This window comes from Elephantulus edwardii, unplaced genomic scaffold (assembly GCF_000299155.1).
Source record: "Elephantulus edwardii isolate Elephantulus edwardi_28Jun2011 unplaced genomic scaffold, EleEdw1.0 scaffold00017, whole genome shotgun sequence".
NCBI classification, from domain to species: Eukaryota; Metazoa; Chordata; class Mammalia; order Macroscelidea; family Macroscelididae; genus Elephantulus; species Elephantulus edwardii.
The window spans coordinates 28,423,091-28,448,359 of NW_006399767.1; the positions used below are offsets into that span (position 1 = coordinate 28,423,091).

The window sequence follows — 25,269 nt, forward strand, 5'->3', positions numbered from 1 at the left end:
TGTAATGTCTTCTGATCTCCTGATGGCTAGTACAAGTGTACTGATTATGGATGCAAGTAAGAGGAAATGGATGACACTTCTCCAACTATCATGATGTTGCCTATTAGTCCAGTGGTGAGAATTTTTGTTTTTTTGATGTTGAGATGCAACCCATATTGAAGACTATAGTTTTTAATCTTCTGCAGCAAATGCTTCAAGTCCTCCTCACTTTTAGCATGTAATGTTGTGTCATTTGAATGTTGTATATGTAGGTTATTGATGAGTCTCCCTCTTATTCTGATGACAGATTCTTCTTCATTGAATCCAGCTTCTCAAACAATTTGCTCAGCATATAGATTGAATAGCTATGGAGAAAGAATATACCCCTGACACATACCTTTTTTAATTTCAAACCATGTAGTGTTCTCTTGCTCTGTTCTCATTACAGCCTCTTGGTCTAGGTATAGGTTTAAATGAGCACAAGTAAATGTTCTGGGATTCTCATTTTTCTCAATATTAGTCATAATTTGTTATGATCAGTCTTACAAAGTAAATTACAAAGTAATGCCCCTTCATAGTCAATAAAACACAAACAGTCATCCTGGTATTCTTTGCTTTCTGTCACAATCTATCCATGGCCTCTTCTAAATCCAGCCTGAACTTCTGGCAGTTCTCTGTCATACTGTTCTAGTCATTTTAAAAAATGATCTTCAGTAGTATTTTGCATGCATGTGATATTAATGATATTGTTCAATAATTTCCACATTCTATTAGATCACCTTTTTGGGGAATGGGAATAAATACAGATCTCTTCCAGCAAAATGGTCAAGTAGCTGCCCTCCAACACTAGTAAGTGTAACATTTGAACAATTGCCTCTGCAACAATTGTTATGTATCATCAAGTAGCCTGTGACTCACAGCGACCCCATGTACAACAGCTCTGAAGCCTGCCCTGCCCTAAGACAGTCTCACTGACTCTGATACACCTACCCCCATTCCCTTAGTTATTGCATCAGTCCATCTTATCTGGGGTCTTCCTCTCCTGTGCTGTCCCTCTGCCCTTCTGGACATGACGTCTTTCTCCAAACATTGGTCCCTCCTGGCCACATGCCCAAAGTAACAATTGAAATATGTCAATTGGTATTCCCTCGACTCCTGCGGCTGTCCTCCTTTGCTCAGTACCTGTGTTTTATAGAGACCTCCTTAGTCTCTTCTGCCCTTCGCTTCTTAAACCAGGCACTGTCCCTGGTCTTTAGTTTGGTAATGCCTTCAGGGCAGCTTGAACATCTTCCTTCATTACCACTGGCTCTCCTTGTCATATGGTACTGCTGCTGACACCCTGTCCTCCAGTGACTGATTCTGGATTTGATGTGAGAGTTCCTAGATGTGCTGCTGCTCTGGGCTCACCTGGTTCACCTGGTTAGCTGTTCTTCTCACTGCAGGCCTACTCCCAGCTCTCAAAACTCTAGGAGTCCAACTGGTGGTAGTGGTGAATACCTTAGCCTTCCCTAATGCTTCCAATAAAATCCTTCTCACTTTGAAATTTATCGGTTTTTTTTTTTAGGGAGTCACTTCCCAACTCCATAGTCAACTTCTGGAAGACTGTATTCCTCTATACGAAAGTAGGCTCAATGAGGAGGAGGTAGGTGGAAGCAAACTATGAAACAGTACAGGTCGAATGCAGGGCAAGAAAGACATAAAGGGAGGGTAGTGGGGTTTTTGAGGTAAATCTGGAAGGGGAGAATCTTTTGAAAAGAAAAATCGGGATATTCCAAATCATGACACATCAGGAGATGTTTAAGAAAAGGTTTGGTACATGTTTTTCCAAGCTGAACAAACCCAGCAGTTATCGTTTCCGCTAGGGAATTTCAGGGACAGCGCCTGGCTCAAGAGGTAAAAGCCACAGGAGAAAAAAAGACAAGCTCCCAGCAAAGGAGGACATCACGGAGAATGGATGGAATCGTGGCGGATTATCAAGTGATGGTGATGGGAGTAGGGGCTGTGAGGTGAAAGGGGGCTCGAACAACCTGTTCGTGACACTATACGTGATTAAATTAAAGCGCATCTTCATTGAATAACCACTTGTATTTACATGCAAATGAATTGGTTTATGCAAATTAGCAGAGATCTCGGAGGAAGGTTTTTCAGTCCTGAGCTTGTGCAGTCATTGAAAAAAGAGAAGCAAAAGCGGTCCCTGGGGTGCTCTAGGTCTGACTTGCCCCAGGGAGATGGGCTTGTTCCAAAAGGGCTTAAATTAAGCTCGCCCTGTTCAGACAGGCGAACAGCGCCCCCAATCGGTGAGCAGCTGGCGCCCCGCAAAAGCACGCATGCTCGTTCCTCCTTCCTGCCCCGCCTCCAGGGGAAGCAAGCTTGTTTGTCTCAGTGCGCACGCGCGCGACGTCCGTGCCGCCCCCTCCCTCGAAAGCGGTGACAAGAGGGACCCAAGATGGCAGCCAGCCGCTACCGGCGTTTTCTCAAGCTGTGTGAGGAGTGGCCAGTGGACGAGACCAAACGAGGCCGGGACTTGGGCGCTTACCTGCGGCAGCGGGTAGCACAGGCCTTTCGGGAGGGAGAGAACACGCAGGTGACCGGACTGTGGCGGTTGGGGAGAGAGGGGAGGCACGGAAAGGAGGTGGTGGGGCCGTTCACCCCGACGGCAGGGTCCGCGCATGCGTACACCGTCCCTCCCGGGCCGCACGTGCGCGCACCTCTTCCCCGGGCGAGTCGGGAGCGACGCCCCTTCACTCAGCGCTCGCACCCGCATGCAGTTTGCAATCACTGAGGAAACTTTCAAAAACTCTAGGAGCCCGGGATCCACTCCGCCACACTGAGTAAGAATCACTAGAGGTGGGGTCTTGGCCTTAGAAGTTTTTAAAGGTCTCCAGGCAATTCAAGGAGTAGCCAGGGTTAAGACCCACAATTTGAATTGCACGGTGGTGACACTTTGCACACTTCTTCCTCCTATAATGTGATGCCATTTACCTCGACCGTTGGTGGACCCCAAGGGCCCCTCTAAGGCTTTTGTGTTCTGAGTCCCTGTAAACTTATATACAAGTTTAGAATTTAGGTTCATGGCCTTGTGAGTGACTTAAAGTGCTGGATTCACTCATTCACTTACTTAATATTACATAAATACACATATTGTTAGGTGTGTGTCGCGAGTCAGCAATGACATACTGACCTTAGGGACAACAGATCTGAACCCTGTCCTGTCCTGCACCATCTGTGATATGCTTGAACCCATTGTTAGCAGTCATTGTGTCACCCCATCTTGTTGAGGGTCTTCCTCACTTTCTCTGACTCTCCACCTTTCCCAGCATTGTGCCTTTTTCTAAGGACTGGTCCTTGCCCTGAACAGCATCCTCAAAGCATGTGTGATGAAGTTTCACCAGCCTTCTCTTTAAGGAACTCCCTGGCTACCCTTCCTCCAAGACAGACTGGTTTATTCTTCTGACAGTCTATGAGATATTCAGCACTTTTCTCCAACTCCACAACTCAAAGGCATTGATTTTCTTCTGTTATACTTATTCATTGTCCAACTTTCAGATGCATAGGAAGTGATTGAAAAGACCGTGGCTTGCATCAGGTGCACCTTAGTCTTTACCCTGATATCATTCCCTTTAATATTTGAGAGATTCCCTTAAACAGCATATTTTCCCAGTGTAGCATATCTTTTGATTTCCTGACTATTGTTGCCATGGATATTGATTGTGAATCCCAGTAAAATGAAATTGTTAACAACATGTCTTTTCCCTATCATGATGTTGCTTTTTGGTCCAGTAGTGAGGATATTTGTTTTCCTGGTGTTGAGATGTAATCCACATCAAAAATTGTAGACTTTGCTCTTCTGCAGCAAGTGCTTCGAATCCTCTTCACTTTCTGCAAGCGAGGTCGAGGTCATCTTCATAATACAGGTTGTATCAATACATATATGTCTCTATCTGCCATCTACCCTATCAACAAACTCTACTGGTTGCTAGGGATCCATTAGACCTTGAGACATGAGACATGAGACCTTCCTTCATGAAGTTTACATTCTTAGTGAGGACACGTTCATTTATGTAAGACAATCCAGACACATACTGTGATGGATATAAAGTTGAATACCATGGTAAAAGAAGAACATTAGTTGCAGTGGTCAAAGATGGCCTTTCCTCAGGAAATAAAACATAGATAAGCTGAGGAAAGCAGAGGAGCAGACAATGTACACTTGACCAGAAAGGCATTCCAGGTGGAGGAAATAGGCAGCACAAAGGGCAAGAAGGAAATTGGCAGGCTAGAGAAAAGTCATAGTGTGAAGGGTCCTTAGTGAGGTAGGTTTAATGAGTTGAAGCAGAGAACAACAGGAATTAGGCATGCTAGCACTTTATAGTCCATGCTTAAAAATTAGATTTAATCAGTAAGGGCATTGGATAGGCTTGGGGAAGTTTAGTCAAGATACTGATATGACTTGTTGTTGTTGTTGTTGTTATGTGCCATCGAGTCGCTTGCGACTCATAGCGACCCTATGTACAAGAACTCTAAATGCTGTTCTATCCTGTGCCAACCTAGCTGTCTCAAACGCACTTTTCCCCACCGCTCCAGTCACAGAATCGATCCATCTCACCAAAGGTCTTCCTCTCCTTCGCTTCCCCTCCACTCTGCCAAACATGATGTCCCTTTCTAAGGACCAGTTCCTCCTTGCAACATGCCCAAAATATGTCAGACGAAGCTTCAGAATCCTTGACTCCAGGGAACACTCTGGCTTCACCCTCTCCAGGACAAACCTGTTTGTTCTCCTAGCAGTCCATGGTATATTCAACACTCTTCTCCAGCACCACAGCTCAAAGGCATCAATCCTTTCTATCAGCCCTATTCACTGTCCAAGTCTCTGATGCATAGCACGTAACTGCAAAGACTATAGCCCAGATCAGGTGCACCTTAGTCTCCAGCCTGACGTCGTTGCTCTTCAGTACTCTTGAGAGGTCTCTCACAGCCGACTTTCCCAATGCAATTCATCTCCTGATTTCCTGGCAGCTGTTACCAAGAGCGTTGACTGTGGAGCCAAGTAAATTAAAACTGTTAACTATCTCAATCTCCTCATCATCCATGCTGATGCTGCCAATTGGCCCAGTGGTTAGAATCTTTGTTTTCTTGACATTTAGCTTCAGTCCATATAGGAGGCTGTAGTACAGTACTTGATCTTCTGCAGCAAGCGCCTCAGGTCCTCCTCAGTTTCAGCAAGCAGGGTTGTGTCATCTGCATATCGCAGGTTGTTGATGATTCTTCCACCAATCCTGATGCCACATTCCTCTTCGTATAGCCCAGCGTCTCGGATGATCTGTTCTGCATACAGATTGAAAAGGTATGGAGACAGAATACATCCCTGACGGACTCCCCTCTTGATTTTGAACCATGTAGTGTCTCCTTGCTCTGTTCTGACGACTGCCTCCTGGTCCAAGTATAGGTTTTGCATTAGCACAATCAAATGTTCTGGGATTCCCATTCTTCTTAGAGTCAGCCACAGCTTGTTGTGATCCATACAGTCAAAAAAAAGCCTTTGCATAGTCAATGAAGCACAGATAGACATTCTTCTGGTATTCTTTGCTTTCTGCCAAGATCCATCTGACATTAGCTTTAATATCCCTAGTACCACAACCTCTTCTAAATCCAGCCTGCACATCTGGCAGATATGACTTAATTTACTTTTTTAAAAAAAGATGACTTTAATTGTGTGGGATTTCATGTGTTATAATACAAATGGTTAACACATTTGGCTGTCACTCATCAAAAGGTTGACAATTTGAATATACCGAAAAGTTCCTCAAAAAGAAGACCTGGCAATCTATTTCCAGAGTCCTTGAAACCCTTTGGTGCACAGTTCTACTCTGACTTGCATTGGGTCACCAGGAGTTGGCATCTACTTGAGGGCAACTGGGTTTTGGTTGTAGCAATAAATGGATTCTAGGGGGCAAAACCAGAGGAGGCTGGACAGAAGACTGTTATGGTAACCAGGTGTTGGTTTGGATACACGTGCTTGCACAGGAGGTAGAAGTGGCTGGAATCGGATTATAATTTTAAAATCAAGTCAACAGGACTTGCCAGCATTTTAAATGTAGGGTAAAGGGTAAGAGGGAAACCAGGGGTAACGTTTAGACGGGTTTTTGTCCTGAGCAATTGGCTGGAAGATGGTGTCACTTTCTGCGATAGGAAAGACGAGATGAGGAACAGGTGGGGGTTTAGGAAGACCATCTTGAGTCTAGTGTTAGGTATACTAAAGATGTGCAAGTGGAAATGTCAAGTAAGCAGTACGATATTTGAAGCTCAGACAAGAGGTCAGGGATATGAAATAAGATACATGCATACATACATATACACAGAGGAGAAATTAATTTTGAGAAGCACGGCCAGGACCTGTCAAAGCAGGAATATGTTCTTTTGCAACTTAGCCCAACACAGAGCTCAGGCCAGCCCCAGGGGAGCAGGATCCTGCCCAATGGCATCATTTTAATGGTCTTACTGATTGGGTAACAGGATTAGATGGAGTGTTTGGCCCAGGGCCCCTGTTTAGGGTTGCATTACACTTGGGACCCTTATAACTTTTACAGTGGCCTTCAACTGGCATGACATAGAAAACTTGAAGGGAAAAATCATACCAATTCCAACTCTGTAGACTTTGTAGGTTCAAATTCCCTGCAAATCTTTAGAGTGAACTTCTCAAGAATAGAGATTGATGCTATTTTCATCTTCCAACCCTGTGTCTATAGAGTCGCTCATGAAAGACTCAGTAAATGTCTGAGTGAACAGATAAATTGGTTATGACTCAGGAGACAGAAATCATTAGAATATAGTTGCAGATGTAGCAGAAATATTTCCTGTGTCTTGGGTGGTAAGAATGATTTTGATGGCTTACTGGGTTTGTGGGGGTTGCAGAAATTATAGAGGGGACATATAACCTGGTCATGTGATTTATGAAAGTCTAAGTAGTCAACCCAGCTTGTAGAGAGGACAACAGGCTAGATTCTTGTCAGCCAGTGGGCTTCCTTGGGGAGATGAAATGTATCACCTACTTGTTAGTTGAAAGAAATGCAGGGGAGAGCTTTTGCTTTGGGAGTTGTCATCCTTTGTCATCACCTAGGGAGGGTGTCGCAGGATCAGGCGAAAGCCCACACAGTTTGAGTCAGCTGCAGAGACAAGTCATGGTTCTCTCCATGACTACCTTGCTGGTAGACGAACCAGTGCATCATGGCTCAGCAGGCGCATTCCTCAGGACTGTTGTCACACTACTGCATCCTGATGTCACCTGAGTATACGCTTGGGTTTAGTAAATTTGTGGTGATTTTCAGAGGGAGCAGCCTCTTGCTGGAATGGAGGATGGCTTCATGAGTCACTCCCACTCCAGCTTATTTACAGTGAACTTGAGAAAGAAAAGTGATTCTAGGGGCCTCTTGACTAGCAAATACTGGGGAGTTGTGCCCACTGGCTGATCTGTGTAGTTTATCACCTTAGCTGTGCCAGTTTCTAGAAAGATGAGACTGCTAGGGAGGTGGTTGTGCCCCTAACGCCTTTTTGTTTCTTTATAGGGGAGAGAGAGCCCTTCCCTAAACCTCTTAGCTTCCTGCATCTTAACAGTAACACCCAACGGGTGGATTTGGCATGCATAATCTCATTAATTTATAATCTTTACAGCATGTGAGTCAAGAGGCTTTTTATTATATGCCCATTTTACAGACAAGGAAAACAAAATCAGAAAAATCAAACTACTTCCAGGTCCCATGGGAGTTAGGGACAAGACTGGGGCAAACCTAGCTGTCCTGGCCCTGGTCTGGCTTTGGCCCCTGGGTTCCTGAGTTTTCTTCAGGTTCTCTCTTGTTAGATTAGTCTCTTGTTCCACACACATCAAGCTGCTTCATTCTTTACTCAAACCTTTTTGGACTACACACACAGTTTAGGCAAAGGATAAAACACCTGCCTAGGTTTACGCCACCTGCTTCCCTCACCCCAGCCTTGACTTCCTAGTATGGATAAGCAGAAAGATACTGCTATGGTGGGTTACCAATGCAGAAAGGCCAGATTTACTAGAAAGAAAAAGAACGCAAAGTGTGAAAACCACTGCCTTGGTTTATTCCACCTCAAATTGCCCTTTGGGGAGTCTTCACATCCCACCCTGAACCCACGAAGAAAGGAGGAGGTTGTGGGAAGCAGAAAGCACTTAACACCTCTCATACCCTCCATCCCATTGTATAGGGTTTTTTCAACTTGAGTTTTACCCCCTTTGAGTACAATTTCCTTGAGAGAACACATGTTCCCTGCAACACCAAGAGCTTAATCAAAGAGAACCATGACATGGGAGAAGGTGGCACAGACAACAGTTATTGTTGACTTAACTACAGGCAAAGGAGCAAATGCTTCTAATGAGTTCATTAGGAGCCGAGCAGCCTCCCAAAAGACCCCGACTGCATGCCCACACCCACTCACCTAGCACGGGCACAGCTCGGAGCACGGGGCCTGGGGAGGCTGCTGCCTCTTTGGGGCCCACCCACCAGCAAGATCTGGTAATTGCGTTGTAGCAGGTTTAAATAAGATTGACCCAGTTTGAAAGGATTTAAACTTTCTCTTGGGTTTATAGTAATGTATATGGTATTTGCAACTTACTGGAGGAGAACGCAGAGGTTTTATATGATCTTGTTTTCTCAGTGGTCCAGCGGGGGCCCGGTCTCCAGCATTCCTTGACATCTGGCTTTGTTGCCAGGAGTGGCAGCATCTCAGCGTGACCCTCCCTCACCCTGCCCTTTTTAGTTAGATCTTTTTAGTTATCTAACCCATTGTAAGACAAGAACTGTGAGGAGCATCATCCCTGATAGGGACAGTAGTCATCTCTTCCCCCCCCATCCTATTTTGAGAATGACCTAAGGTCATGCTTAGACAGGATACTTCCCTGTGTATAGTTAAGATCTAGATACCCCTCCTAGAAAGATAAATGACCACTTTGAGCCACCACTTTATTCCGGTATCTTTGGGGTCCACTTGTTATCTCACACGAGGCTTGGGCAACTTCATCCTGTCTGCAGTGGCCTCTGACCTTTGTGCCATCCTGCTTCCAGCCTTTCCCCGGCATGAGCCTTTGCTTCAGGGAGAGTCTCTTCATTGCCTCCCAAATTAGTGGTCGTACCGTTGGGTCTTAAGCTTTGAGAATCAAGTACAAATCCTGGACTCCCTACACCGTACCCCCACAAAATGAAAAAAGCTTGAGGCACACAGAGCTTGCCCAAAACGGGGTAGCTTCCCAGCCCTTGACGCTCTTCCTGGGCTCTGCCCACTGCTGCCTGGCTGAGACATCTTTGTCCTCATACCTTTTTCTTGCCTCTTTCTCCGTGCTTGGCTCTTCACCCCACCCATCCCATTGTCTAGCCCTGAAGGCTATGCAAGGACTGGCTTCCCTTTGATCTTGGGACACACTCTGTGAATGGGCCTCTCCCACCACATCTGCTCTGTTTGCCCACCTTATAGTAGGCTCCAGGCTCCCACCTCTGATCCCTGTAGCAGCCCAGCCTTCCACGACTGGCGCATCCATTACACACTGTCTGCAGCTTGTCTAGTTGTTAACACAACGTGTCTTGTCTTTTTCAAGCTTGATTACAACTTCTCCAGTGCCAGGACCTGGGCTGAGTCTTCTTTATGTCTCCTACAACCACCTAGCTGAAGATGCTACATAGTAGGTGCTCAAGAAACACATTTTCTGTTGAATTGAAGGGAATAGGCTCCCATAACGAAATGAACTCATTTCAGAAGTTCATTACCAAGTCATGAAAACCTTTTTTTTTTTCATAGATCCTCCTGGACCGAATCCAGCTCTACCTTAATTAGCAAAGCAATTTTCGACACCCTTTCCCAAAAGTGCTTATGCGTCCCTTTGTGTGACTAGAATAGGGGCTGCTGTACCAATTGCTGTCACTACCCAAAATTCAATTTTGAAAATCGAAATCAGTGCCTGCGGCAGTGATGTAGATTTGTATGTATAAAAGTTTAATATGGTAAAGAGAAATTTACTGACGACTGAGCAGGGGAAATGCAAAAGGAGCAAAAATAGAGCTATAAAGGACACTTTGTCAGTTGAACATCTATTTTATTCACATTTAGGGAGCAGTGCTGAATTTTTCATAATGTCCCTACTGCTGCCTTTTTCAAACCCAGCACTACTATTAGTCCTAAAATGTCCGTAATCTCATTATGTGTAAATGCAAAATCAGGTAATTTAAAGCTTGTGTATAAGAATATTTTTGAAAATGCACAGTACATTTAATCAAAATACTGTATCTTTGAAAATGCAGAATGTTTGCGCCAGAATCTGTGAGTGAAGTATAGGCTGTAGGTGTGTGGTGAGGCTTCTGGAGTTAGATAGGTATCTTTGTTAATGTCTTTTTAAGCCATGAGCTAGACCGCATTGTAACGGCTGAGCGTAGCTTGAGTGTGACTGTTGTTCACTGCAGTCAGATTGGCTCCCAGCTCATAGCTGCCTCGTGCATAACAGGGCAAAGTGCTGCGTGGATCTGACCCTGTGACCTCTCAGATTTTCCACTGACCGACTTGTGGACTAGACCACCATTCCTTTTTCCTAATCCATCTTAGTCTGGAAACAGTGCTAAAACCTGTTCAGCATCAAAGCAACATTCAAGCCTCCACTGACAGGTGATTGTGCACCAACTACATTGACTGGGAACTGAACTCGGGTCCCTTGCATGGAAGGTGAGAGTTTTACCAGTAAACTACCACCATCACCTTGAATGAGAGCAGCCCAACCCAGCCCACTGCTATCAGATTTGTTTCAGCACATAGCTGTTCTGTAGGTCAGAGTGGGGCTGCCCGAGGGGGTTTCCAAGGCTCTAAAGCTTTAGGAAGCAGACAGTTTGATTTTTCTCCTGAGGAGCAGGTGGTTGGTTTGAACTACCGACTTTCTGGTTAGCAGCTAAATGTTTTAACTACTGTACCACCAGAGCTCCCTGAGTGTGACTGCTTGTTAGGTACCATCGAGTCAAGTACAGTTCAGCGAACCTGTGAACAACAGATCTGAACCCTGACCCATCCTGGGCCATCTTCATCTGACAGAGTTGAGCCCATTGCTACATTCACTGTGTCAGTCCCTCTCGTCCAAGGGTCTTTTTTTGCTGACCACCCACCTTTCCAGGAAACCCAAAATTGGCCATGATTCTAGTTCCAGAAGCAGTAAGAGGTCTAAGAGGTTGGCTAGAAAGTTGGCAAGCGCCAGATTCTCATCACTTCTGTACCTACCACTTCAACTGCTTTTACAGCCTCATATCTGTGTTCCTGACTTCAAATGGGAAATGGGGTGACAAACCAATTTTTTAGGGCTTAGAGTTATTTGGTTTCTTCTTCGATTATTTGAACTCCAGGCAATATGTAAAGTATCCATGAGACTGTGTTTTTGACACTGGGATTTTTAAGAGGTCAGTGGAGCCCAGCGAATCCCCTCTGTCTGCCCCCTTCTGCCCAGCTGCCCTGTCAGAAGATGGGACAAGATAGGAAGGAAGAATGGCCCCCTCCTCATGCACTTGAGGTTGTGGTGGGAGGTCGCTGAGCAGCCTCTGATCTTTCTGTCCGAGTGTTTGCCTGTTCAGGAAACGTCGTCTAAGTGAGATCATCTAGTAATCGTCCTTTTATGTCTGACTTCTTTGACTCAGCATCATGTTTTGGTATCTGGTCCATGTTGTAGCATGCATGAGAGTCCTATTTCCTTTATGGCTGAATGATACCCCACTGCATTGGTAGAACATAATTTATTCATCTCTTAACCTGTTGGTGGACACTTGGGAGTTTTCCACCCCTTGGAATGTGGGCATAATGCAGCACTGAACATTGGGATACAAGTAATCTGTTTGAGTCCCTGCCTTCCTGTCTTAGGGACATTGTCCATCATGCATGCTTTCCATAGTGGCTGGACCCTTTTACATTCCCACCAGCCATGGGCAAGGCCCTTAAACGAATTTATAAGCTCACAGGTCTGCACAGGTATGGAGAGAACAAGGAAAGGAAGAAATACGCAACTGCCTTATGATAATCTCAATAATAATCTTTCAGACTCTGCCAGCATTATTCTTCTCTCTCCCTTGCGCTGTGTACGTTCTGTTCTCTTTGTTGATTCTTGGTGATGGATGCCCAAGGAAGGAACAATGTTTGAATGCTTTGCTCCAAATATGTGCTTCAGAACCCACTTCCAGCTGGACTTTTCCTGAAGAGCTGACTGACCGTTGGAGTCAGGGCTCAGCTGTGAGCCTCCCGTTTTTCCATCTGCTCTTTCCTGTCCACCTTAGCCTCACTCCACTCAAACAGTGCCTTTTCAAGTCAATGAACAATGGCTTCCATAATTCTTTCTCTTCTGATGTGGCTACCTGGGCAATCCGAGAATGAGTGGCTAGAACCTGGGGACAGATCAGGTAGACCTAAGTGGCAGACCATCCTTTTTGTTTGTTGTAAAATGGAGACCTCATTTTGACTCGCGTATACAGGCAGAAGCAGAGCTGCCTTATTAAAACGCTTAACCACTGACTTATTTATGCTGCCACCTCCTCTGAGAAAGGATTTAAGTTGGAAAAATCCATCATTTGAATTCAGGGGCAAAACAAAAAAGAGATGGTTTTGTTCTGGGTAGTGGCAGAATAATGTAAGGAGCTGTAGATAAATAATAGCTAGAAAGAGGAGAAATTCAAAAGAAAGAGGTCTGCTGGGGAAAAGCCACTTTTCTCTGTGCTCCCTGTCTTCAGGGGCTTCCAGCAGGGGCACCTGGAGTATTTCTTTTCTGCTTACAAGGCCTCCCCCTCGGTGTTCCAAGTCTTGACTCTTCAGGCAAAGCCTGGCTGTCGTCTCCATCTTGGTTCACCTATTTCCTCTTGAAACACAACTTTTTTTCTTTCTTGTAAAATTTCAGCAGCTCCCTCCTTGCCACAGATAAAAGCCCAGATGATTTTTTTTTAAACTATAATAAAAGAGTTTCTTTAATGCATTTCGTTTTGAAGGTCTAACTCAAAGAGCTCGCTCTTTTTCCCCTGGCCCAAGCTCCTCTACCTGTGTTCTCAGCCAGACTGCTCCACTCTGCTGCTCCAACTACCCCTCCACCTAGAAGCGATGGCACCCCTAGAGCCTCGCTTAATCTCACTTCCTTGAGCACACGGGGACCCTCTGAATTCTTGTAGCCCACCCTTGCCTCCAGCATTCCCGAAGCACCGTCCTGTCTGATGTAGACATTTAGGGTATTTTCATCCAGTGGTAGTGTCCAAAGGCAGCTGCAGTGGGGGTTCACAGCCACAGGTGCTCAGCGAAGGTTGGTTTGCAGGTTGATTGATGGAGGTTTCACCAGGTTGGAGAGCTGATGGGGCAGGCAGTTACTCCCAAGTGGGGATTTCTGATGTTGGAAACCTGGGCCTGGCTCTCTTCCTACTGAGCAGAGCCCCCAGTGCTTGCTGCAGGCCTGCTTTCCTTGAATGCCTCATTGACTTTCCGCTCCCTCCTCCAGGTGCACATGGGGTGGGAGCAGGCTGGGCTCATTTGCTCAGGTCTTTGGGGTTCTTTGTTTTTCAGATTGCAGAGCCTGAGACCTGTGATCAGATGTACAAGAGCTTAGCACGACTCCATTCAAACTATTACAAACACAAGGTGAGTGGGCCCGGGTCTTTTACATCTCCAGCCCTCTGACTGAGGACAACCAATAAGAATAAGTGACAGTCTGATTATTCAGTGTTTTGTGAAGAATTACGGGTTTTTTTTACCTTCAAACACAACTAGTAATTTCATCCAAACCAACAAAGGTGCTTGGTAGCAGCTTTTAGGTCACTTAAACAAAAGCTGTTTATGAATATGAATAAAAGCCATCTGTTTTGTATGCTAGCATGTGTTTCTGGAAGGAACTCACAACTCTTGGGCTGTACACATGTGCTAAGTGCTCTTCCATCCATTCCCAGGGGAATGATGCTCTCCCACACTCATGTGACAGATAAGTGATTGAGGAAGGTCCAGTCAGGCTTGTCCTCAAGCCCTGACATGGCTACTGTCAAATTCCTATCCAGTGAGGTTTCTCCCAGACTTAAAAAAAGGTCTCAGTAACTCCATAAATAGGCCAGCTTTGACCTGCATGGGAGACGGATTTCTTCCAAACCCTCAGTTCTCTCAGTGTGGCAGGTGGGCCAGCCATGTGAGCATTCCGTGGGTGGTAGTTAAAAATGCAGGTTCACAGGCTCCACGCAGAAATCTTGAACTTACTGAGGTAACTGAGCCTTCATTTAAGTTGAGCCACAGTCCCTCAGTGAACACGAAGATGGTGCTGGATCTTAGGAGACCGAGTCTCTGGCCTCAAGGTGGCACCACTCCTCTTGTCACACTTCCTGGGCTCTACACTCAGCCCAGGTGGGCTGCAGCCGAAGAGATTGGGAGGTGTGAGGGGTCATCAGACTGTAGAAGTAATCATCCGCTTTCTCTCTTCTCACCCACATGACCAGTACCCACGCCCCAGAGAAACAAGCTTCAGCGGCCTGTCCTTGGAAGAGTACAAGCTCATTCTGTCCACAGGTATTGAAAACCAGCTGTCCCTTCTGGTTGGTTTGCAAAAGATTCTTCACGTTTGAGCGGTGAAGGGGAATTGTCTAATAGGACAGCTTTGCTTTGATGGGAAGTCTTGTGAACAGTCCAGAGGAATTGGAATAGTCCAATTCTAAAGCTCCAGAGCTCATGCTTTGTGGTCACAGAATGTGAAGAAGGTCGAAGATATTATTTTAAACAGAAAAATCCATCTTTAGTGCTTTTAAATTCAAAGCCAGGCAGCAAAGGACAGGGGAATACATGTCTGCCAAATGGAAGTAGTTGAAATCAGGATGGAAGGAAAATAATTTTATTTTTATGGTCTAGAGGGGGCCTTATAAACAATGAGAGTTTTAATTAAAACAAAAAGACATTCAATAATGGTGTATAGGGATATCCGCCTAGGAGTTATCTGACCCAGGAGACGTGGTCTGTGGGTTAGATAGGGATTGAGCGAGGTGTGTTTGAAGTCACTGGTAGACCCTGATTAACAAGGAAGGAAACACTGCCAAGGCCACCCCCTTCATGCTTCCCCATCTCCATTGTCACTGAAGAGTGGGGGGAGCTAGGGTCAAAGTAGGCAGGTTCTGGAAAATTACTATTTTTACTGCCAAAGATACTGTATACAAAAATAGGCTAACCTTTTCTGGGAGGGCATGGCGCCTTCTGGTGTTCTAGAAATTTCTCTTTCCTGTTCCTCTGACTGCCTTCAGCAACCAGGTTTTGCAAATTTGGCCTTTCAGACAACTCTTTACCTTCCGAGCAGATCAAAACTGGGTGGTGTCACCTGCCAGTGTGTGTCCCTATTTTTATAACAGTTCTATCTGGGAAACTAGGATGAGGTTATTTTGGTCAGGCAGAATTGCTTTGTTTTCAGTTCTTTTTAAAAATGTATAAATTTGCTCGCATGTCCCTGGGCCCATGTCCTTACCAGCATTGGTGCACTGTGTCACTGCTGGGGCCCCAGAGAGTTTGGGTGAAGTTTGAACTTGCAATTAGATTGGAGCTAAGCTCGAAAGGCCCGACCCCGGAGAGGAAACACTCTTGTTGCTCCCCCTCAGCGAGGAGGCGTGGGAGGTGCACGACTCCCCACCATCGGCCCTTGCTGCAGCTTGTTCTGGCTGGGAGTTCAGCTCCAGGAAATTTGCTGATAATTTGTTTTCACAGCCAGTCTCATGTTTTTACTGCCACTGTGTGGAATAAGCTTACCACACATTTCCTCTGACAGGACAAGAGAAGGCCTGCCTCACCTTGTATTGAGAGGATTTAAAGGCCTGGCAAGTCTGAGATGTGTCTGTGGCTGTGTCCCAACTGCTGTCCCCTCTCTGATAAAGGAGGCCTCGAGGCTGGTAGGTGGACAGGAATCCCCAGTCATGTTCTGTGCACAAGGGACCTTTGAGAAGAGACTCAGGACAGGATGCTGGGCTGCTGGCTAAGTTACACTGTGCCTCCTAATTTAGACTGGGAGTCCATTGAGAAGTAACATTATTAATGAATAATGGGAGTTAGGTTTTCCTTTCAGAAAGTATCCTTTTTCTCCAAGTTTTTTGCCAGACTGAAATTCAGGTTATGAAAGCTAAAGGATCTATGTATCTTTGGCATCCAGTATTTCTCAACCAGGAGTGGTTTCTGTCCCGAGTGCACACACATAGGACAATGTCTGGAGACAGTTTTTGATGTTATTAACTGGGGTGGAGATGCTGCTGTTATTTAACAGAAAAGGCCAGAGTACTGCGCCGACACTCTAAAATGCAGACAGCTTCCATAAGGGGAAAGCCAGTAGTATGAAGGCTGAGAAACCCTGCTTTGGTTCCTGTATGTGTTTTCTAAACAAAAGGCTTCACTGGTTCTGGCTGATCCCTCCTTCATAAGGGGAAGGACGTTTATGGTTTCTTGAGTATAGAACAGGTACCAGATATTTTGCCTCCATTTTTTTTTTGTTTGGTTTTTGTCTTTTTTTTTCTTTCTTTTAATAAAGTTTCCAAGGTTATATTTATCTCCATTGTATAGATCGGGAACCGTGGCTCAGGGTTAAGTCACTTGCTAGCGATGCCTCACTGGGGAAATGGTAGGGTGAGGAGGATTCTAGCCCAGACCCAACGTCCTCTCCAGCACCTGCTTCACTCTGAGCAGATGGTGGCTTCACCAGGCTCAGGTCTCAGCTCCAGTGCGACCTCTCTCTTGCTTTGTGATCCAAAGCAAGGTACTTGATCTCTCTGTGCCTCAGGTTCTGAAAAATGGGGCTAGTAAGGTAGTGGGGGCCTACTGAGGCAGGCAGGATAAGTTTTGTGCTAAACCCCGAGCTGCATGGCATGCTCTTGCCCTCTCCTGTGGAGCAGGACAAGAAATGTGCCCTGGTGAGGCAAGGAGGGGGCAGTGAATCCACTCTGCGCATCGTGAATAACGCAGGGACCAGAGAACCTGAGCCATGGCTTTTGTTTTTATTATATGTAATATTACCCTATTTGATCTGCTCTTCAAAGTTCAGCTTACACTTTTTCTAGAACACCCTATGTGTAATGTGAGGCACGCAACCCGTGTAATCAGGTTTCAGACTGAGATTCTTCTTTTTTCCTGGATTTTCCTTTTTTGCAGAGGCCTTGGAAGAATTTAAGGAAATGAATAAAGGCATGTGGAAGAAACTGCAGGAGAAGTTTGCCCCCCAGAATCCCGAGGACATGCACAAGGCCTGGGCCCGGTCCTTATCTCGCCCACGTACATGAGTGTGGTTGCTTGTATGTTGTCATCATAAATAAAACTGTCAGTTCTCCCCTGGACTCACAGTTTGAGAATGTCATCTGGCCATCACAAAAGGAAGAAGCCCTTATTATTGGAAGGAAGGTTTCAGCCTGAGAAGGGAGCCATCTGAGCTATCAACAGGGCCCATGCCAGGGCGGGGAAGGCTCCTTGGGAGGGGAGATGTCTCTCTCTGGGTAAGGTGCTTCCTGCACGACCACAGGAGCCCCAACTCACCAGCAAGGTCTCGCATCTCAGCAGGACTCTCAAGCTCCCTTTTGTAGGAGCTCTTGGGGCCGGAGGGGATGGAAAAGGCATCCCTTTGCAAGCAGAGAGATGAAACAGCCTGCCTGGCCCTCGGCCTCACTGATGGAGAGGAGGTAGCTCAGGCCCCATCCCAACCAAACCCGTATTCCAGGTTCACTGAAGGACCAGTGAAGGCACAGACCGGCCTGAGACGGGGCCTCACGTTGTAGTGGGCTTCAGCTCTGTGATTACAGTCTGGGGAGGTCCAGGGACAGAGGTCCTCTCCAGCTGGTCCCCTTATTCCATGGCGCTCTGGCTAGTAAACTTTCTTCTGTCTAGAACAGAGCCCGGAGCAGGGGCAGGACAGGGCGGACAACCTCTCAGTGATGAGAATGGATTGATTTTTAACCTTATTTTTGTCTAGACTCCTTAGAATAACTTTAAATGCATAAAATATCTTTAAAATGGAGACCAATTTCACTGAAATGCAGTTCTGATCCAGGGACAGGGTATCGTTGGCATCTCTGGAGAACCCAAAGTTTGTTTTTCTGTTCGGGTACCTTCTTAAACCCCACTCCTGAAAATCTGTGTGTATATAGAGGGTGGTTGTTCAGGAAACAGCATCCCTTCTTAATGAACTAGATTTCTATTAATTTATTTAAGGCAATTACCATATTAGTTCTCAGGCCAAAGGATTTGTAAAACATTACACCAAAAGAAGAAATGAAAAAAACAAAAACCAGCTGCTCTAACACACCCAGCCATGTCACCTGGGTGAGCAGCTGCTCAGAAGGAGCCAGGTCTAGGAGCAAGGCCTCCTCCATCCATAGGTCACCGGTCCACCTATGGCCAGACAGGGTAACCTGGGCATGGACAGCGAGGCCCACGGCTCATGAGGAGGGAGCGGAGATGGGTGGGCGGGCTGCAGGGCTGAGAACAGCACCCATGGAATAAGTTAAATAACAAAGCCCTAAAATCACTAGTAACAGCCTTACTGCCACCTCCGCCAGAGGCAGGTAGCGGCCCAAATGTAGTGCTTGGCGATAAAGAGGTGACCCCACTCCTAATCACCTGCAAAGAGGACTACAAAGGAATGTCAGTTATTGCTTTAAGGAACAAAGGTCTCCAGGACTTCTCTTTGTCTAAGGCATTAAGGTAAACTGAGTCCCAGTGATTCTCATTTAGAGCTCTGGACAAGTCTGTTAGCTCAGAGGCTCCACACACATCCCCTCCCAATGCCTCTCAGGACTGTGGTTGGTTTGAGGGGGAGTCGGGCAGAGTGGGGGCTAGAAGCTGGTGGGCACCAAGCTGTCTGGACACCCAGCCCGAGGGAAGGACGGCGTCACCCCACTCGGCTCTCCAGTGACGAGCATCCTGTGGCCTTCAGCGGCTCATGCAGTTCTGGACATCCACAAAGCCCAAGCGTTGCCTGCGTTTCCGCTGCTCTGTCATCTAGGATTAAACATGCCAACAGGTCCCATCAGATCACCCTGCACCCTCTCTCTGGGCACCGGCTCCCCAACAGGCCCAGCTGCTGCTTAGCCTTGGCAGCAGGCCAAGACCCCTCAGGGTGCCAAGAGGATGCCAGCCCCTACACCCATCTCTTCAATTAGCCTGTCACAAACCCCCGATTTGGTGCAGCTGGGAAGCCACCCAGCCTAAGAGGGGCTGCCTAACCCTCAATAACTGCCAGGTGGAGAGGAACTATCTCTGGGTAGGGGGTTGTTTGACAAGTGAAGGCGGCCTTAAACATCCCATCAACAGTGACTCCCTCGAGAGGCTCACTAGCAGCTGCCAGGAGTAAAAAACGAGCAAGGAGGTAGCCCCACACAACTACGCAGGTGTCTCCAGCACGGGCAGGGGTTCCAGCCCCAGTCTAGCTTTCCACAGGGCAGAGTGCTGGGAAGCTGCCTGCACATCCCAGTAACAGAGGCCAAGACAGGTGGGGTGCAGGCACGGCGTGACAGTACCAGCCTCTCCCCCACCTCATCCACGTGGCAGGAGGGACCCCAGCCTCAGTGATGGGCTAAGGCAGCCTAGTGCAGACCCCAGAGGTGGGCGAGGGTGGGGCAAGCGCGCACCTGCTCCTTGAGCTCGTTGAGCTGGGCGGTGAGGTGTGACACCAGCTTCATGGTGGAGCTGAGCTTATCCTGCAGAATCCGGATCTCGTTCTGCTCCCCCTCCCCTTCGTTGCTGACCAGGGACATGGCCCGCATCCGAGGGAACCAGTCCAGGTTCTTGTTCTGAAAAATAACATGAGGAAGGCTCTACTGAGGAGAGCAGGGTCGGGGGTGAACAGCCTCAGTCCGGGCTGCTCGTGTGATGAGGCTGCCGCCACGCCCGAACAGAACTTGCCAGGATGTGTCATGGGAAAGTCTGAGCTGCCCCAGGTCCTCCCAGGAGGGTGCACTGGAGCAGCAGTGAGGCCTCATGGCTGGGAGGGACCACCGTCTGTGACAGGCCAGCTTCCCCCAGACGACCTGGCACTGCATGTTCGCTCGCCTGACACCTGAGAGACTTCTGAACCAAGGCCATGACTCTCCTTCCTCTCTCTCTCCATGCCCTGCCCTGACCTATGCCCCACACCCGAGAAGATACAACTCAAGACAGCAAACCGAGGACGAGGCAGGCTCTGCTGAGCAAACTGCAGCGATGCATCTGAGAGGCAAAACCCACCATTTCCCAGGACAGGAGTAGGAAGCAGGAGGCCACCTAGGAGCTGCTCAGACCAGCAGATACACTTGTACTCAGATCAGTTCAAGATAGCGATCCACCGGACCCAAGCCGAGCTCTCCTTAATCCTTATTCACTGCCTTCCCTCCTTTCATTACTGTAAACGTGAATGGGTGGGATTCTTCCTAAATCTAACAGTTTCTTCAGGAACCATGCAAACTGAGGGAAGCCCAGAAAGGCTCCCTTGAGCAGCCTCCCAGATGGCTTCCTCATCGGGGTGTCTCCTGCTCCCACAGGCCGGGCAATAATAGCACTGATGTTCTCTTGGGCTGACGGGTCTGCCATGGGCTTTTCCCGGCACCACTGCTGGCAGGACTCCCAGGAGCAGAGGGCTGGCTCCAGCTGCTCCCTTGCCGGCCTCAACAAGTGTCTGCAGCTGTCCACACCCCTTCCCCTAGCCTCTGGGGTCAGTCGTGCAGACAGATGTGGCCATTCCTCTCTGGGATCGGGGAAAGCCTTGGCTTCTGGACCAGCTGCAACCGACTCCACCGGCGCCTGGCTGAGGCCCCGTGGAGCTGCTCACCGACCCCTCTGGCCCCCGCTCACACCTTGATCATCTGGGCCACATAGCTCTCGGGGCCCGTGTAGTCCGTCTTGTTCTTCACTCGGACCAGCACGATGAAGTACAGGTAGTTCCACATGTTGTGCTCCAGCTTTATGTGCTCCTCGAATGACACCGTCTTGTTGTCGAACTTGTCCCTCTCCAGACCTGAGGACACAGGGGCTGAGGGTGAGAAGCTTGGTAGGGACCACCTGGTGAGGGTCCTGCCTCATACACGGGAGGGGGAGCGAGGAGAAAGGCACGTGTTCCCCTCGTGTTAAGAGGGCTGATGAGCGCTTCCGGCAGCCCACTTGGGGCTATTTAGGTCACTGCTATTTAAAGCACCAGACAGCCTCAAAGATCCCGCCTCGACACAGCTGCAGCCCTCCCGCAGCAGCCGCAAGGACTGTGGGAGCAAACAGCCAAACTCTCATCCCAAGGAGGCAGGAGTAACTGGGTGAGGGATTTCTCCCACAGGTGACACCTGCCCCTTCGTCAGCCTAGCCGGGGAAGGGACAGCACCGCACTGAGATCAGGAACTGAGGCCACTTGCTGGGCTTCCGGTCTTCATCTGTAAACCGTGGGGTTGAAGAAACACCCTCTTCTAAACACAAGCCAGGTGAAGACCCCCCTAGTTCTGGGGAGAACTGGGACATCCAGGGAAAGTTCTCCAGTGGCTGCCGGGATTGCTCAGGCCATCACTGCCCTCAGATGACGTGCCATCAACAGCTTGCCCAGTCCCATCGGAGCCCCCCAAGCAGGAATCAGAGCTCACCACAAATGAAACAAGTCGTCTTGAGAATCTCCTCCTTCTTCTGCTTTTCACTGCGCAGATCGGCGAAGGTGTCAATGATCACCCCAAAGATGAGGTTCAGCACAATGATGATGACAATGAAGAAGAACAGGAGGTCGTAGACGACGCGCGCTGGGAACAGGGACTCCTGCAGGGGCAAGACAGGAAGGCTCGGCGCGCAGTCCCCCAGCTCGCCAGCAGGGGTCAGGGCCAGGTTAACGGTGCAGGCCCACCGAAGGAAACGGGGTCTCCAGGGACCTTGCACACCCGCAGCGTGGACTCAGCCCAACTCGAAGGAGCAAGAATGGCAGTCAGATGCCCTGAGTTGGATTAGAAGGGGCAGATGTAGACAGACTACGAACTAAAGCCCTGTAGGGATGCAGTGTGTGGAGCTAGGACGGCAGGTCTACACCTGTTGTTATCTGTTCCTTTTAGTTAGGTCTGAGCTAACACAGATTCACACAGTGTCCACCCACAGGACACCTAGCCTCACATATTCTAGAAACTGACTGGATGGAGAGAAAACTTCTCATTCCCATGTCCAGGGAATGGGACAGCCCGAGCCAACCACAGGCTCTCCTTGGGAAGCTGGCTGAGGCCCCCTTGTCCTCTTAGCCCCCAGCCGTAAGTCCCCCTCACCTCTCTGCCACAGGCCCTCCTACTGCCCCGCTGTATGGCCCTGCTGTAGGTTCCCGCCCCCACCCCCGCCAAGTGTGGTAGTGAAGGGCTTCCCTTCTGGCTCTGCAGTGAGCTGGTGGGGTGCCAGGGCACACTGGCGGAGATGTGATCTCAGCAGCAGATCACTGTAAATCAGCTGGGGGTGGAAGGGCAGGAGGGAAACGAAGGAGGGGGCTTTCAGCAGTGAAAGGCAAAACTGCCCTGGCTGTGACCGCAGGGCCAGACACTTCACAGCACAGATGGAGACAGGGACTTGGGCCGTGTGAACTGGGGTGGGCCGGGGGCTCACATCTTTGGAGGGCTTCCGGAGAATGTCGCCCACGCCGCCCCCGTTGCGCAACCCATGGTTCATGACAGTGACGATGCACATCAGCAGCGTGTCACAGGCCCGCTCCGTGCTGTCTGGATCCTCGTCATCTGTGAGCAGAGCGTGTGCTTGTACCTGGAACGCCTGGTACCTGGGCAGGCCTGCCTCGTCCTCCTCACATCCCCACCTGGCCGCCCACACACACGCGGCCCTCACCTTCCAGAACCTTGGGCACTGAGACATCGGAGACACAGTCCATCTTGTCCCTGTCACACGTGCCCACAAATGTGGTGGCACCATGTGGCATCTCGAGGGGAATGGCTGGAATGACACACACAAAGTCAACGAGCAGTCCAAGTGCCCAAGTAAATTACCCCCAGGAGGGCTGGCCCTGGCATTATGGCATGAGCCTTCGCCAACCCTGTCTGCTTCCCACTCTGACTACAAGTGAAGGGCTTCGAGTCCTGGCTCCACGGACTACACACGGGCAGGGAGGGCCTCTGATGCCAGCCTGGGGCACAGGCAGTCCCTGAAAATACTGAAGCAAGTAGTTCCTTACAGAGCTAGAGACCCAACATGCTCCCACACCTTTGCCAGTTACAGGATGGAGGGAGGCAGGGAAGTGTGAGTCAGGCCTCCCCACAAGCCAAGAGGAGGACCTGAAGCACGGGTCCTTTTGGGACAAGTGCTGCCAGGTCTTGGTCCAGATGCTGGTCACTTGGGCCAGCCAGACCTCATGGCCTTTACACCCGCTTCCAGAAGAAGGGCTGTCAGACCTTTGGAGTAGTTGCTGGGCAGCCGGTCAACCTCTAGGATGAAGTCATCTTTGAGGAAGAGGAAGCCCACGATGGAGAAGAGGTAGACCAGGATGAGAGCCAGCAGGGCGGTCAGCAGGATGGAGCGGCCATTGCGGGTCACACTCTTGATAACATTGAACAGTGTCTCCTCACGATAGATGAGGTCGAAGAGCTGCAGAGACAGGGATGGGGTGAGGGGCTGAGCCAGCCCCCTTGCTGGGGACCCACCAGACCCCTTCAGGGCTGCTCAAATCTAGGTTCTGCACAGCTTTCTCCAGTGGAGTTTACAAGGAAAACCAAGGCAATGAACCTGTCAGGGAGGCTTCTCTGCGGAACCTGGAACTCCAAGGCTACCAGAAGGGGAAGGTGTGAGGGGAGGAACAGGCAGGCGGATTCCAGCCTGGCCAGCTCTCCCAGCACACTTAACTACAACATCAGGAAATGCTCCAATATGTCTCATAACAATAATTAAAATAATCTCACAATTTCTTCAGTAGATGCTATTGTCCTAATTTTATATAGAGAAAAACTAAGACAGCTGTTTAAAAAAACCAACCAAAAAAAAACCCACCTCCCCAAGTTCCACAGCTAATAATGGCCAAGCTGGAATCCAAACCCAGGTGGTGAAAGTTTGTACTCTCCCTGATCTAGGGTGATGGACAGATGGCAGGGCCTGAGGGCTGAGAAGGGCCAGCTGGAGGACTCTGAACTCACTCCTCACAGTCCAGCACCAACAAGACTGGACAGACTGGTGCTGGGGAGCTGTGAGCAGATCCTGTGACCCCAAGCCGCCCAAGCCCCCCACCCGCCCGCCTCACCCGACGCAGCGGTCTCACCAGGATGCTGTAGAAGAGTTCATGGGCGAAGAGGCCCAGCACGCTAGTGAGAATGTAGCCCACGTGGTAGAGGAATTCCATGTCCATGACCATAGCCTTGTAACCACGAATGAAGGTGCCACGGTTGCCCACGAAGCTCACCACAAACACGATCTTGTTGGTCAGCTGAAGGCAGAGCACAGGGATCAGTGTCCACTGCCCAAGCCGAGTCTCCCTGAGCCCTGTCACCAGGCCCATGAAATGCTCAGCCTGGCCAGGGTGGCATTGATGAAAATGCTTTATTAAATACATGTGGGATCTTGAGTTTCAGAACAAAGGAGAAGCCCTTTGAGTTCCCCCCAGCTCCAGGAGGATACTGAGGTGCAAAAAAAGGGAAATGGGGACAGAGACCATCCCTGGCCTTTACCATGTCTTTGGGAAACAGTGCCCTTTGTCCAAGGCACTTTCTATGTGCCAGAAAATCATAATATGCAAATCCTTGCTATCTACAAAGGGAATAGTGAGCAGCTTAAGTGGATACAGCAGCCCTGAAGCTCGTGCCCCAAAATGACTCCTGCCTGCCTGAGTGCCAGCTGCCCCCAGCTGTTGAGGTAAGAAAGAGGCATGTAATGGCCCCAACTGCTGGTTATAATGAGCCTGAGATCCCAGCACAGGGAGGAGATAAGACAGACAGAGCAAGGAGTCTGGCTGCATATGTACAAGAGGGTGGTCTGGGGGTGGGGGCTCCCCACGAGCACTCACATTGAGGGCACCCAGGATGTTGAGCGTGGGCCCGATGCCCAGGTAGTAGATGGAGCGCAGGATGAGCGCCACGATGAGCGGGCGGATGCTGTAGCGCTTGGTGAACAGGGCCGCAATGGAGAAGCAAATGAGGATCCAGAACAGCAGTGAGATGAGCGGGGAGCCCAGCACGCCTAGGAGCCAGGGCAGGGGCTGAGCGGGCCTGCTGACGCCCACCACAGCTCCAGCCGGGCCGGAGAGGCCCCACATCGGCCAAAGAAGCCTTAGGCAGCCATTCTTCACTGGAAGCCTTCCCTCCTCAGTCCCTCCACCCACTG

The 25,269-nt window shown here is 48.9% G+C and overlaps 2 protein-coding genes across 2 annotated transcripts in view; one reads left to right on the forward strand and one right to left on the reverse strand.

Annotated features, from left to right (window-relative positions):
* Positions 1-2,384: 2,384 nt before the first annotated feature.
* LOC102860572 (ubiquinol-cytochrome-c reductase complex assembly factor 2-like) lies at positions 2,385-17,318 on the forward strand. The gene is made up of 4 exons (XM_006882081.1): positions 2,385-2,563; positions 13,552-13,626; positions 14,466-14,535; positions 17,140-17,318. Exons 1-4 carry the CDS (start codon positions 2,426-2,428, stop codon positions 17,265-17,267), a joined length of 411 nt encoding a protein of 136 aa, XP_006882143.1. The 5' UTR covers positions 2,385-2,425; the 3' UTR covers positions 17,268-17,318.
* A 1,591-nt stretch (positions 17,319-18,909) lies between these two features.
* ITPR3 (inositol 1,4,5-trisphosphate receptor, type 3) overlaps positions 18,910-25,269 on the reverse strand; it is an 89,517-nt gene continuing 83,157 nt past the window's right edge. Inside the window, exons 50-58 of the mRNA XM_006882082.1 lie at positions 24,953-25,125; positions 24,212-24,376; positions 23,355-23,547; positions 22,795-22,899; positions 22,561-22,688; positions 21,576-21,741; positions 20,808-20,968; positions 19,608-19,769; positions 18,910-18,978 (exon numbers count right to left, since the gene is read on the reverse strand). Coding sequence (XP_006882144.1) covers positions 18,910-18,978; positions 19,608-19,769; positions 20,808-20,968; positions 21,576-21,741; positions 22,561-22,688; positions 22,795-22,899; positions 23,355-23,547; positions 24,212-24,376; positions 24,953-25,125 — 1,322 coding nt within the window. The remainder of the gene's footprint in view (positions 18,979-19,607; positions 19,770-20,807; positions 20,969-21,575; positions 21,742-22,560; positions 22,689-22,794; positions 22,900-23,354; positions 23,548-24,211; positions 24,377-24,952; positions 25,126-25,269) is intronic.